The 14073-nt window shown below is 35.4% G+C and overlaps 1 protein-coding gene across 2 annotated transcripts in view; it reads right to left on the reverse strand.

The window, feature by feature from the left end:
• The window catches only part of Atp6v1h (ATPase H+ transporting V1 subunit H), a 115226-nt gene that overhangs the window by 44167 nt on the left and 56986 nt on the right, over nucleotides 1–14073 (reverse strand). For both annotated transcript variants that reach the window (XM_048782896.1, XM_015485786.2), the window contains 2 exons: nucleotides 9286–9464; nucleotides 7829–7954 (listed from right to left, as the gene is read on the reverse strand). In XM_048782896.1, the coding sequence (XP_048638853.1) occupies nucleotides 7829–7954; nucleotides 9286–9464 (305 nt within the window). The remainder of the gene's footprint in view (nucleotides 1–7828; nucleotides 7955–9285; nucleotides 9465–14073) is intronic.

A 14073-nucleotide genomic window follows, 5' to 3' on the forward strand; every position in this document is an offset into this window, starting at 1 on the left:
ATTAGCATAGATGCAAAAACCCTCAACAAATACTAACAAAATCAAATCTAACAGTATAAAAAGAATTATGCACCATGACCAAGCAGGACTGATTCCAAGAATGCAAATCTGATTCAATATTTGAGAATAAATTAAAGTCATCCATCATATTCAACAGGCTAAAAAAGAAAAATCACATGATATCATCAGTAGGTATAAAAACATCAGTTGACAAAATTCAACACCTATTCATGATTAAAAAAAAATTATTCTCAGTAAATTAGGAATAAAAAGAAACTTTCTTGATAAAGAAGAAGTACAAAAAATCTACAACTAAATCATACTGAATGGTGAGACACTAGATGTTTCCCCGTAAGATCAGGAGGGATATCCTGTCTTGCCACTCATATTTGCTGTCATAATGGAAGTGCAGCTAGTGTTTAATAAAAAGCCAAAAAGGAAATTATAGCAAAGATACAGAATATAAGGTTAATACATAACAGTTTTCCTATACACCATCAATGAACAATTGGAATTTGAAATTAACAGCACCCAAAAATAAAATACTTAGGTATAAATCCAACAAAATGTGTAAAAGAGCCACATGAGATAGATAAATCAAATAAATTAAAGAAAATCTAAATAAACAAAGAGATTTTATGTACGTAAGTAACAAGACTCAATAATGTGAAAATGTAAATTCTTCTCAACTTGATCTATAGACATAATGCAATTCCAGTAAAAATTCAGCTATTTTGTGGATATCAAGAAATTAAATCTCCTCCCCCTGCTCCTACCACGGCGTCTCCTGGGGACACAGCAAAGAGGGCGGCGGTCCCCGGGCGCTCCACGCCACTAGCCATCCTAGCCCAGGCCCGGCTCCAAGGAGAGGCAGCGCTGCTGCGGCACCAGAATCAAAGACCGGAAGCATCTTGCAACATCACCCAGTCCAGCTACCTCATTTTATGGATGAGAAAAACAAAGGCTACAGAGGCCGAGGGAATGTCCCAATGGTACAATGGCCATGAGGGTCAGATTATCTAGAACTAGACCTGTGGTCATTTGAATTGACAACCACAAAGTCGAGAGTGACTTTTCAAAGAGAAATTCTGTCATTGGATGAAGGCCAAGCACAGAATATCAGAATGATAAGGGCAGATGGAACACTGGAGATCACTCTGAATTACCAAAATAAATCAATGAGGTCAAAAGTTGGGTTAAGTGCCCTTCTGAGATCACACAGCTCCCTCAAGGAAGAGCTAGGGCTTAACCAGGGACTCCAAGGGGAGTAGGGATGGTGACGGTAAAGGGACATGGTCAGATGGTTAGAGAAGCAATGTAGTTTGATGGAAACGTGGGACTGGAGAGGAAAGATGGGTTCTAAAAGGATGATGTGACTGAGGATAAGGCTTTCCTAAATGTCTGAAGCAGAGAAGATACTCCATTAATGCTTGTGGGATGAAGGAATGCATAGACATTAGAAGTTGGAGATACTAGGACAGGATGTAAACAGAATGAAAGAGAAGATGCTAAACAGTAGTATGATGTTGGTCTGGGAATGATACTGGTGTCCTTTCTTTTCTCAGTGAGTCAGAGACTTGGGCAGAGCATAGCTTTCTTGAAGAGGAAAGAGGAAATACTGGACCCATTTCTAGCAAAAACATTATTTCTGTTTCAGTGGGGAAGGAGTGGACTGTGTCTGGACACACTTGAACAGGGGTTATATTGGGCTGGGGGTGGCAGTGAGCAGGAACTGAGGGTAGCCTCCCTGGAGGCCTGGGCTCCATGTTACAGCCTTAGATAGTCACTGAAGGGCAGAGAGGTAACTAGCATACACCTGACTACCTCTCCCCTCCCTACCCCTTTTTCGAAGGAATAGGACAGAGATATTAGGCAGACAGCATCAATGAACTTCCCAAGCAACCTCAGGGGCCTGTAGAGCCTGGAAAGGATGGGGTGGTGATGCTCCTTTAGAATGTAAGCATAAAAGAGCCAGGATGGGAGGAGAGGAGGTGCCCTCTGGTTGGCTTGGCAGGCTGGAGTGTAAGTCACTGGGAATGCTAACTCAGGAAAGTCTCCTTTGGTTTGGAAAGAGGAGAGTAGATAAGGAAGACTGCTAGCTGGGTCCCACAGAGTTTGGGCCTACTTCTCTTTCTGCTATTGCAAACTGCCTAAGTTGTCCACCTGTTCTTTTATTCCTAGTAAAATCCTACCCTGCCAGCAGAGAAGCATCTCCTCTAGGAGGCAGTTCTGAGTGCTCTAGTGTTAATGAATCATTAAGAAAATGATCTCCCCCTTCTCTAAAGTTGCGTTGCTTCACTTTCCCTCATCTATGGAAATTTCCTGTACCTGAGGAAATTTGAAGCTCCTGGAAGGTGGGAACCATAGCATATGCAGCTCTGTGGTCTCCATAGATCCTGGCGTGTCTTACCCATATCAGGTGTCCAATATATTTGTGAGTTGAAAGGAAGAATGTGTGGAGAAATCCTAATATGGAAACCAAGGTGTTCCTTGAAGAAATCTGGCAAGATTTCCTTCCTTCCAGATGAATTCCCCCAAGCCTCTCTGGATGAAGAGAGTGATCAAATATAGTGGATGAATGTCCCAGATAGAAAGAGCTATGGATGGTTAATCCAGTCTGCATGAAGTGGTCCTCTGATCAACAGCTAAAGGACATCCATGCTCAAAGACCTGGTAGCAAGAACAGGGCACAGAAGGCACATTTCATATAAGAGAGGCATTAAGAGACAGACGACAAAAGCGTTCATCCATCCATCAATAATGACAGCCTACTTATTCTCTGCTGGACCTTGGGGATGGAGAGTCCCTGTCCTCAATGTGCTCATTGCAGATCAATGCTGGAAGCAGACTTTTGCTGCTAAATGCTTAATAACGGGCTCTCTAGGAAAAAAAAATAACCCTGACTATTGTGTTCTATGGTGTAAATACTCCCACTATTGTAAATTTCAAGGGACCAGAAGGCATCATCCAAAGGAAAATTGAGAAAAGATGTACCCACAATTGAGGATCTAGGACCCCACTGACTGGAGGGAACAAAGCAGAAAAGGAAGTAGATATTTTCAGATCTGTAAGATATGTGGCAAGAATAGAGAAATTTACTGAGAGTGAAAGAAAAACAGCCAGGGTTTTTTTTTCAAACAATGATATCTGTTTTCCCTAGAGAAGAACTAGAGAGAATGCTTTTAGTGTTAATAATCTGATTTTGTCAGGGAAGAAAAGGCACTATATTGAGAGCCGCTGATGAGGGGTGACAGCCTTATTGGAAAAATAGTCTAGTACTATCTACATACAAAAATTGGCCTGGCATGTAGGTTATTCTATATTCAGAGAGGTTGTTTTATATTGTTTTAGGAGCTGATGTCTGTTGTGAGCAGTTAGATAATAATACTAATACACATATATGTTACATAATAAAAAAAAAAAGAAATTAAATCTTGTTTCCATATATTTAGTTAGGGAGAGGCAAAAGACTCAGAATGGCCAGTGCAATAATGAAGAACAACAAAATCATAGGACTGACACTACTAATTTCAAGACTTACACTAAAGTTATAATAGTCAAGTACAGTATGGTATTTACAAATGAATATACAACTAGATCAATGGAACAGAACAGAAAATTCAGAAGTGGACCCACACAAATATAGTCAACTGAATATTACTCAGCTTTAAAAAAGAATGAAATCATAGCATTTTCAGGTAAATGGATAGAGCTGGAGAATACCATGCTAAGCAAAATAAGCCAAACACAAAAAAACAAAAGTCAAAAGTTTTCTCTGATAAGTAAATGTTAATCCATAGTGGGGTGGAGGGGTTGGGAAGAATGAAGAAACTATGGATTATGCAGAGGGGAGTGAAGGGAGGGAAGGAGTTGTGGGAATGGGAAGGACAGTGGAATAAGACAAACACTTTTACCCTATGTACATGTATGATTATACTATGGGTGTTACTCTGCACCATGTTCAGCCAGAGAAATGAAAAGCTGTGTTCTATTTGTTTACAATGTGTCAAAACATATTCTACTGTCATGTATAACTAATTAGAATAAATTTTTTAAAAAAACTTATAGAAATGTACAATGCAAAAAGTGAACCCCAAGGTAACAAATGTATTTCAGTTAATAACGAACTCTAGATAGGGCAGAGGGGTTGGAGGGGTGGGGAGGAGGCATGGGGTTATTAATGAGTGTGGAATGTGACAATCATTATTATCCAAAGTACATGTATAAAGACACGAATTTGTGTGAATATACTGTGTGTACAACCAGAGATATGAAAAATTGTGGCTCTATATGTTAATAAGAATTGTAATGCATTCCACTGTCATATAAATTTAAAAATAAATAAATAAATAAATAATGCATCAAATGCTAGCTTATCAACTATAATAAATGTGCCACACTAATGCAAGATGTTAAAATCAAAAGAAAGTCTGTGCTGGTGGGGATTAAGATAGGATGTAAGAATGCTCTGTACTTTCTGCTCAATTTTCATGTACACCTAAAATTTTTCTAAAAATTAAAGTCTACTGTCTTAAAAAGTTATAGTAAGGTAATTTGTGCATTGTTTGTAACAGACAAATCTGGCAATAAATCTAAATGCCTATTACTTAGAGATTGATTAAATAAGATGAACTCATTTTTAAAAAAGAATTAAAAAAGATCAAAGTCATGTCTCGTTTCAAAACTTACTATAAAGCTGCAGTGACCCAGACAGTGTGGTACTGGCATCAGGAAAACCATATAGACCAGTATAGTGTCCAGAAATAAACCCATGTGTGTATAGTCAGATAAATTTTCCAAAAGGGCCAAGAATTCAATGGGGAAAGAACAGTCTTTTCAACACACTGAAAAATCAGACAGCTACATGCAAAAGAATTGGACCTTCGTCTTACACAAATATAAAAATAACTTAAAAGTGAATCACAGACCGACATGTAAGAGCTAAAACCACAAAAATATTAGAGAAAGCATGGGATAAATCTTTGTAAGCTGAATTTTGTTAATGGATTCTTTGACACAAAACCAAAAACACAAGGAACCAAAACAAACAAACAAACAAACAAATTGGACTTGATCAAAATCCTAAGTAGACTCTTACACTTCAAAGGATACCACCAAGAAAGCTAGGAATCACATAAAAGGGAGAAAATGCCTTGTAAATCATATGTCTGATCAAGGACTTATATTCAGAATATTCAGATGATACCCTGTGGTTCAACTTACAATTTTTTGACTTAATGAAGGTATGAAGAAATATGCACTCAATAGAAACCATACTTTTAGTTTTGATTTGTAATCTTTTCCAGAATATCAATATGCAGTACAATAGTCTCTCATGATACTGAGCAGTGGCAGGGATCCATCATTCCGCCAAATCACAAGGGCAATCAACTGATAAAGTACAATGGACTATGTTGCTATGATGTTTTAAGTTAGGTATATTAAGTGCATTTTAAACTTATACTACATTTACCAAGATGTAGGTATCATAAATTGAGGGGGCATCTGCATAAAGAACCTTATAACTTAAATAACAACAAGGCAACCCAATAGAATATGAGTCAAGGACTTGCTGGTAAGTGGATGGAATGGGAGACTATCATTCTAAGTAAAATAAGCCAGACCCAAAAAGTCAAAAGGTCAATTGTTTTCTCTGATATACAGAAACTAATACAAAATAAGGGAGTAAAAAAAGAGAAAGAAAGGGAAAAAAGTGGGGGAATAGAAGATCAATGAACCAGATGTAGGGGCTTGAAGGGGGTATGGAGGAGGGACAGGATAAGGGAAGAACAGTGGAATGAATATAAACTAACTTTCCTATGGGTTAGGACTTCCTACTTTTTTTTTTTTAGTTGTTGATAGACCTCTTATTTATTTATATGTGGTGCTGAGAATTGAACCCAGTGCCTCACACATGCCAGGCAAGTGCTCTACCACTGAGCCACAGCTCCAGACCCCTAACTCCTATGTACATATATGAATAAGCCACAGTGAATCTCACCATCATGTACATCCACAAGACACTAACTGAAAAAAAAAATAGCAGAAAGACTAGTAGAGCCGAGGGAAGGGATATTATGTATAACTAAAAACAATCAATAAAAATATGTATAGAAAGCAAAATATTTACCTATTTGTGTGTGTGTGTGTGTGTATGCACGTGCATACATACACATCAAGGATTCAATAGCTACTCCTCCAAAGAAGATATAAAGAGGCCAATGAGCATAAGAGAAGACCTTTGAGATCATTAGCCATCAGGAAATACAAATAGAAACCTCAATAAGCTACCACTATATATCCATTAAAATGACTGGAATCAAAAAGTCAAATAATAAACCTTAGTAAAGAGGCAGAAAAATCAGAAACCTCATACATTGTTGGTGGAAATCTATAATTTTATAGCTATTATAATTTTAATAATAAAATTATTTTAATAAATTGTTATTATCTTACATCATAGTTTTAATTACAATTTTAACTTTGGAAAAATAGTCTAGGAGTTCCACAAAGGTTAAATGAAAAATTACCACATGACTAAACAATTACACTCCTAGTTATCTACCCAAGCAAGAGAAATAAAAACTTTACATCCACACACCAACTTCTACAGCAAGTATCACTAGTCTTATTATTCATAATAAACAAAAAGTAGAAACAATCCAAACATCCATAAACTGATGAGTTCAAAATAAAATGTAGTCTTATTCATACAATGGAATATTACTCAACCATAAAAAGGAATGAAGTATTGATAAATGCTGCAACATGAACCTTGAACATATGGTGAGTGAAAGAAGCAAGATACAAAAAGTACAAATATATGACCCCATTTATGTGAGATTATGTGAGAGAGACATGAAGTGGTTGTTTCAAGCTGGGTAAATGGGTGGATAGAGAGGTGATAGCTAAAGGACATGGGAATTATTTCAGAAAATGTTCTAATATTGACTGTGTTGATAATCATGCACAGCTGTGAATGAATCAGACATTTTGAATAGATGAATTGTATAATATGTAAATTGTACAGTAAGATACCTGCACATATGTGGTCACCTTATCATGACAAATAAGCCTGCAAAACACTGAGAAAATGTTATTTTCAATAAAGGGTGCTAGTTCAATTAAATAGCCATATAAGGAAAAGAGTAGATTTTTTACTTCTACTTTATACCTTACCCAAAAATCAATTCCAGATAGACGGACTTCTAAATGTTAAGAGGTAAAATAATAAAGCCTCTATAAATTAATATAAAAAGGAAGCTTCATGAACTTAAGTAGGCAAAACCTTCTTAACCAAGACATAGGACATATGTCTTAGGGAAACATTAATAAATTGAGCCACATTAAAATTTAGAGCTTTTGGGCTGGGGATGTAGCTCAGTGGTAGAGCACTTTGCTAGCACATGTGAGGCACTAAGTTAGATCCTCAGCACCACGTAAAAATAAATAAAGGGATTGTATTCATCTACAACTAAAAAAAAATATTTTAAAAATTTTAGAGTTTCTTTTCATCCAAACACCATTAGAGAGTGACATAGCTGATGCAGAATGAGACAATATAGTTGTAAGGAATATATGAAAAAATAAGTCATACTCTGAATACAGAATTCCCATTAACATGCAAAAATAAATAAATAAAGACTTGAATGGGTACTTCTCCAAGAAAAGATGATGTCCCAATAAAAAGGCATTCAACTAAACTATTCAGCATGAAAACATAAACTAAAATCATAGAATATGTAAGATTTAAAGAATGACAAAAACAAAAGTTGATGAGGATTTGAAATAACAGGCGTTAAGAGTGTAAAGTGGAATAAAAACTTACTTCAAGAGTTCATAATTCTTCTCATTTAGCCTCACAGCATTCTCTCTCCAAAATTTCTCAGATTTGTGCACAGGACTCCATTCCAACCTTCCAGATTTAAGTTCTGAACTATATTCATCAAATGAGCTATAAAATTTTTAAATGAATATTGTGTATAATAAGAATTTGAGTTATTCCAAAATTAAGCATAATCAAATTTCTTCACTGGTGATTTAAAATTATGAAGACTGACAATATATAGTAACAAACTATCACTAAATAAAGTTTAAATAGATTTAATAATCTTTAATGAATTCTATGAAATTTTATTCAAAATACTAAGATCAAAATTTTATCAAAGTACTCACTCCTGAAAATTTGAATACTGCATGAAATATCTAAATGAGCACTTGTTTTCAAAATCCTTATCCCAATAAGTACATGAATATGTATTAGGAAAAAAAAACTGTTTAATCTATCAGAATTTCTACTGTGACACTTGAAATACTGATGTTTGCCAGACTACTAGGCATAATAATGTGAACATATGTAAAAGCAAAGTACTTTAACATAAAATAGCATACCCTAATACCTTTAGACTATATCATAAACTATGATAATTTATACATCATAAAAATAAAATCACAAATATCTACAATATTTTACAATGTGACTACCAATAATGTAGAGGTAATTTATTAATTGAAATAATCCATTATAGATTAATTAAAAACATCTATATGTATAACAAACTGCAGTGCACTTTAATTCAGAAACCACTCACTCTGTGTACAGTAACTTGGTTATTCAAAACATCATAATCTGATATTTTTTAACATGGTCAGCTAGTAGACAATGTCAGGACATGCTGAGATTTTCTTTCAAGTAAAAAATTAAAAGAGATGTAGCCATTAAATATTGACTGGTAATTCAGTGAAAGCATGATAAGTAAGATGATTGGGGTATCCTGTTCAAATAAAGTAGTTACTTAGTTTTATGTAGGGCCAGTTGGTATAAAAAGTGATAGTATTTTTAACATTCATATCCTACACCTTATAACAACAAAAATAGAGATAAGCCAACTGTACACATCACTCTCATTCACTGTTTATAAATAAAAATGGTAATCTCAACGGAGAAGAGGTAACCCACAGCTCTAACCAACTGTTGCCATGTAAAAATGATATTTCAAGAGAAGACAGCATATCTCAGGGAATGCTCTTGATTTTCATACTTGGCAATCAATTCAGATTCTGAAAAAATTATGCAACTCAGCATATGTACCTGTAGCCCCAACCCCCCAGGAGACTGAGGCAGGAGGGATCTCTGGAGCCCAGGAGTTCACAGCCAGCCTGGGCAACACAGTAAGAACCCCCACTCCCTGCCAAAAACAAAATAAAACAAAAAGCTATGCAAATCAAACAAAGCCCAACAGATCCAGTATATGAGAATTTTTTAAAGTAATAATACGAACACACCTAAGGTCCTGGACACTTTCACCAAGTTTTTCTAAAAGAAATTTGATGTCTTCGCTGATATCTTCATCATCATACTTCTGCTGTTCCAGGTTCTCCAACTGTTTCAGAACTTTGCACTGAATCATAGCCAAAGCATATTCCTGACGAGTTTCTCTTTCAGTTGACTTTTCTAAAAAGTTCTGGGTTAGAAAAAGAAATAATAAAAAACTTTATAATTTTGTCACATGATGTTCCCAGATTTCTTCATTTCCTTTTATATCCTCTAACTTTCCTTCTGTTCTCAGATATAACCATCACTTTTAAGTCAATGACTTCATCGTGATATCCTCCTTCATGAGTGCCTCTCCCTTATTAGAACTCTACCTTTGATTACTTACATACTGTTATAGTTTGAATCTGAAATGTCTCTCAAACTCCCAGGTGTTAAAAGCTTAGTCCCCAGCCCATCATATTACTGGGAGGTAGTAAGAACTTTACAGATGAAGCCCCTAATGGAGGAAGGAGGAAGTTATGTCACTGGAAGCATACCTTTAAAGGGGATATTGAGACCTTGGCTCCTCCATCTCTCTCCCTTTGCTTTCTGGCCACATATGAGGTGTGTAGCTTCCTTCACCACATGCTCCCCACTATGATGTGCCCTTCTGCTGCAGGCCCAAAGGCAATGGGGCCAAGAAACCACAAAACTGAAACCATGAGCCACAGTAAGCCTTTCCTTCTTATGGGCTGATTATCTGAGGTATTATGTCACTGTGATGAACGTTGACTAACACACATACTTCTGGCTTACTAAACATATTTATTGGCCCAGACAAGCTTCACAACACTAAATACACTGAAAACAAAATCCACCACAATCATTTCTCACAGCCCTGCTTCTGAGTACAATACAGTGAACTTCATTTGTTGCCCAGTTAGAACACTAAGGATGCTAAGAAAAAGAGTGCTCCTGTGATTATCTCTCTAGTTTCCAGTCAGTTACATATTTCCCCCCTTAGAAATCTATGCACAAAGAACAGTAATTTTAAAATTCTCTTGCTTGAACAATTATCAGAAATTTTTTATGGTGTTCAAACAGTTCCCTAACTTTCTTCTGCACTTGTCTATTTTTTAAGAGAACTTACAAAGGGCTAGAGTTGTGGCTCAGTGGTAGGATCACTTGTCTGGCATGTATGAGGCCTGGGTTCAATTCTCAGCACCATATATAAATAAATAAAGTAAAAAGATTGACTGACAACTAAAAATACATTTTTAAAAAAAAGAGTATTTCTGAAAATAGCAAAGGAATCAACAAATTAATAAAGACAAACCGTTCATTGAATTAATATGTATACGATGGCCATCATCACCTTAGGTACATGTGTGGCTGCACATACGGTACAATGCTACATTATGTACAACCAGAGAATGAAAAGTTGTGCTGCAATTATGTGCAATGAATCAAAACGCATTCTGCTGTCATATGTACCTAATTATATAAATAGATAAATTTATTTTAAAAAGAATTCAATTAACCCAAGAGAAGACAAAAATTGAAAAGAGAAATCAAAAAACAAAGGAGCAAACAGAAAAGAGTAAAATGGCAGATCTAACCCAACCACACCAACAATCACTTTAAATGCTAATGAAGTAAACACTCAGGTTAGCAGGCAGAGATTATTAGAACATATTCAAGACTCAACTATATATTGTCTAAAAGAGACAAACTTTAAATATGAAATCAAAGATGGGGTAAAACTAAAAAGATGGAAAAAGATATACCATTCAAACTATAAGCATAAGAACTGGCTTATCACATAATTTCAAATAAAGTATATATTGAGAAAAGAGCTTTATCAGTGATAAAAGAGAACATTTCACAATGACACAAGGGGACCATTTATTAGGGAAACACAACGTGCATAATGTAATAATAGAGCTTGAAAATTCATGAAGCACAAACTAACAAAATTGAAGGGAGAATAAACAAATCTAAAATAAAAGCTAGAGATGTGAACAGCTCTCTAAGCAACAGATAGAACAACTAAACAAAAAAATCAGTACACAGAAGATCTGAATAATAACTATCAACTACCCTGACCTAATTGACATTTACAGAACACTATTCCCACCTGCAAAATACACATTCTTTTAAAATGAGCATAGTACATTCACCATGATACATTATGAGTCAGAAAACAATTCTCAACTTTCCAAGGGTTAAAAATTTACAGAATAGTTCTTTATCCATAATGGAATTCAATTAAAGACCTGTAAATGTCTACTTTCTATTTGGAAAGATAACAATGTGCTTCTACAAAATCCACAGGTCAAAGAAGAAATTATCAATGACATTAACATTTGAACAAGCCTGTGTCCTTTACTAAACTGTGAAATCCTAGTCCATATCACCCGACTAGATAACATAGATCATGTTTAATTCTTCCCTTAACCCCAGCTCCTACTATGACTACTCCTATGAACTACTCTCTCCCAAGACATCTATTATTTCCTTCCACAAATTCTTTTGAGATCTTAAACTGTATAGAACCCTAAATCTAATAACCTCTTCTTTTAAGAAACTCTTCCTTTCCTATTTCCTTTTCTGAGATTTTACTTGTTCTTCTATTAAGTTTTCTGTTACCTTTTCCAGTTACTTTTCCTACTACCATCTCTTCTAACTTTAGAAGCATGAAAGTTTTTTGGTTCACATGGTCCCTTATTGATCTCCTACATGTCTGTTTAAACTCTATATGATATTATGGTAATAATATCATTAGTGGTTTCAACTATAACTTTAACACATTCAATATCTCAATAGGACAGTCTGTGTTATGGTATTCTCAATTCTCAAGATAATGGCACCTCAAAGATCAGTCATCTTTTATTCTCCCCTTTTCTTCAATCCTGTCAAATCAATCAGTAAGCCTAATTTTTCCTTGAAAACAAGTTTTAATTTCATCTCTTCATCTGATAAAGAATATAAAGGAGGAAATAATTTGTTATGAAAAGTACTTGAAACAAAATCTTCCAGAAACAACCTATAAAATCTGGGAGCAACATAGTTTTATAAGATCCTAAAACTGAGTAGTACCTTCACCCAACAAAACAAAAAAGTGACCAGGCCTAGTGGCACACACTTGTAATCCCAGTGGCTGGTAAACATGAGTCAGGAGGATCATGAGTTCAAAACTAGCCTCAGCAACATAGGCTGTGAGCAACTCAGTGAAATCCTGTATCTAAATAAAATATAAACAAGGGTAAAGCACCCCAGGGTTCAATCTCTGGTACCAAAAACAAAACGAAAAAGTGGCCAATCCAGCCTCATTTAGCCTTTGGAAAATTTGTGGTGCAGCAAGATCTTGACTTCACTAAGTACAAGATGGAATCACATGACAATTCAGATCTTTCCATTACCAAAATTAAACTTCTAGCCATGAAATTACACATTTATCAACTGTAGTGATGACCAGTCTCAAGGTGAATGCTTTCATTAAAAAATTAAGAATGAATTTTAAAATATCTGAAAAATCCAAACTCAAATTCTATATTACAAAAATTAATAGACACGCAATTATTCTATCAAATTCCTGTAAGTTTCTAAATGCTCACTCTCACTTTCTGTACTATCCACTGTGGGTTGTAAAGGATGCACTACACTGCTTACACAGGTGATAAAGATCACACTTCATGCTCACTCTCACTTTCTGTACTATCCACTGCGGGTTGTGAATGGTTCATTGCACCGCACTGCAGTGGTAATGCAGGCCACATTTTAAGATTTAAAATGTTTCAGTCTTGCCAGGCATGGTAGCACATGCCTGTAATCCCAGTGGCTCAGGAGGATGAGGCAGGAGGATTGTGAGTCCAAAGCCATAGTGAGGCCTTAAGCAACTCAGCGAGATCCTGTCTCCTATAAAAAAAAAAAAAAAAAAAAGGCTGGGGATGTTGCTCAGTAGTTAAGTGCCCCTGGGTTCAATCCCCAGTGCCAAAACAAGTCTCAGTCTTGCTTCATTCACACCTGTATCTAATAAGCAAGATGGAGATTTAATTAGCAAAGTCTATGCAGAATTTCTGAAATAGGGAATAAGGGATAGATTTGAGAATACAATTTTTTCATGGCAATATAATTTCTATGCCAAAGTGAGAAAAATAGTCCCTATACACTCAAGCTAGAGCTAGCCTCTTTGAAAGTATTAACTACTTGCACAGGAAAATGCACACATCTATGAATAAGTACATGTAGATATGAGTTAAAAGTTGTGATAAATACAGTTAATGAAAAGAAGATAGTAACTTGATGGTAATTCTTAAGACTTTCTGATAAAAATCAGAATTTTAAAACAAATATAATGTCCCATATCATTATACATATAATTCAGACTCTTGACTAAACAGAACTAAAAGGGGAAATAAAACTCAGAGCAGATGTAGAACTCTAGACAACAAAGATAATCTCCAATGCCTGTCTCAGTCATAGCTCCAAAACCTTCTAACTTATTTTAGAAACTAAAGATTGACAAATCCATTTAACCAACAGCAATAACATTTGCAAAGACCTGGGGTTCCACACCTACCATGCATAAGTGAGATTGACATTTTCAAAAATAAAATTCATCCCTCAAATGGAAAAATAATAATAATTAGCAGCTGCTAGATTTGCTCAATTCATAAGGGCTCAACAAGCTTCCTAAAGTCTCCAGCATAAAAATTTCCTTCTCAGTTTCAGGATATGGGGGGAAAAATACATGACTAGACCATATTGAGAGAACCTCATCAGAAAAATCTTTTTTTTTTTTTTTTTTTTTTTTT

The sequence above is a fragment of the Marmota marmota genome, unplaced genomic scaffold (assembly GCF_001458135.2).
Source record: "Marmota marmota marmota unplaced genomic scaffold, marMar, whole genome shotgun sequence".
Taxonomy (NCBI): Eukaryota; Metazoa; Chordata; class Mammalia; order Rodentia; family Sciuridae; genus Marmota; species Marmota marmota.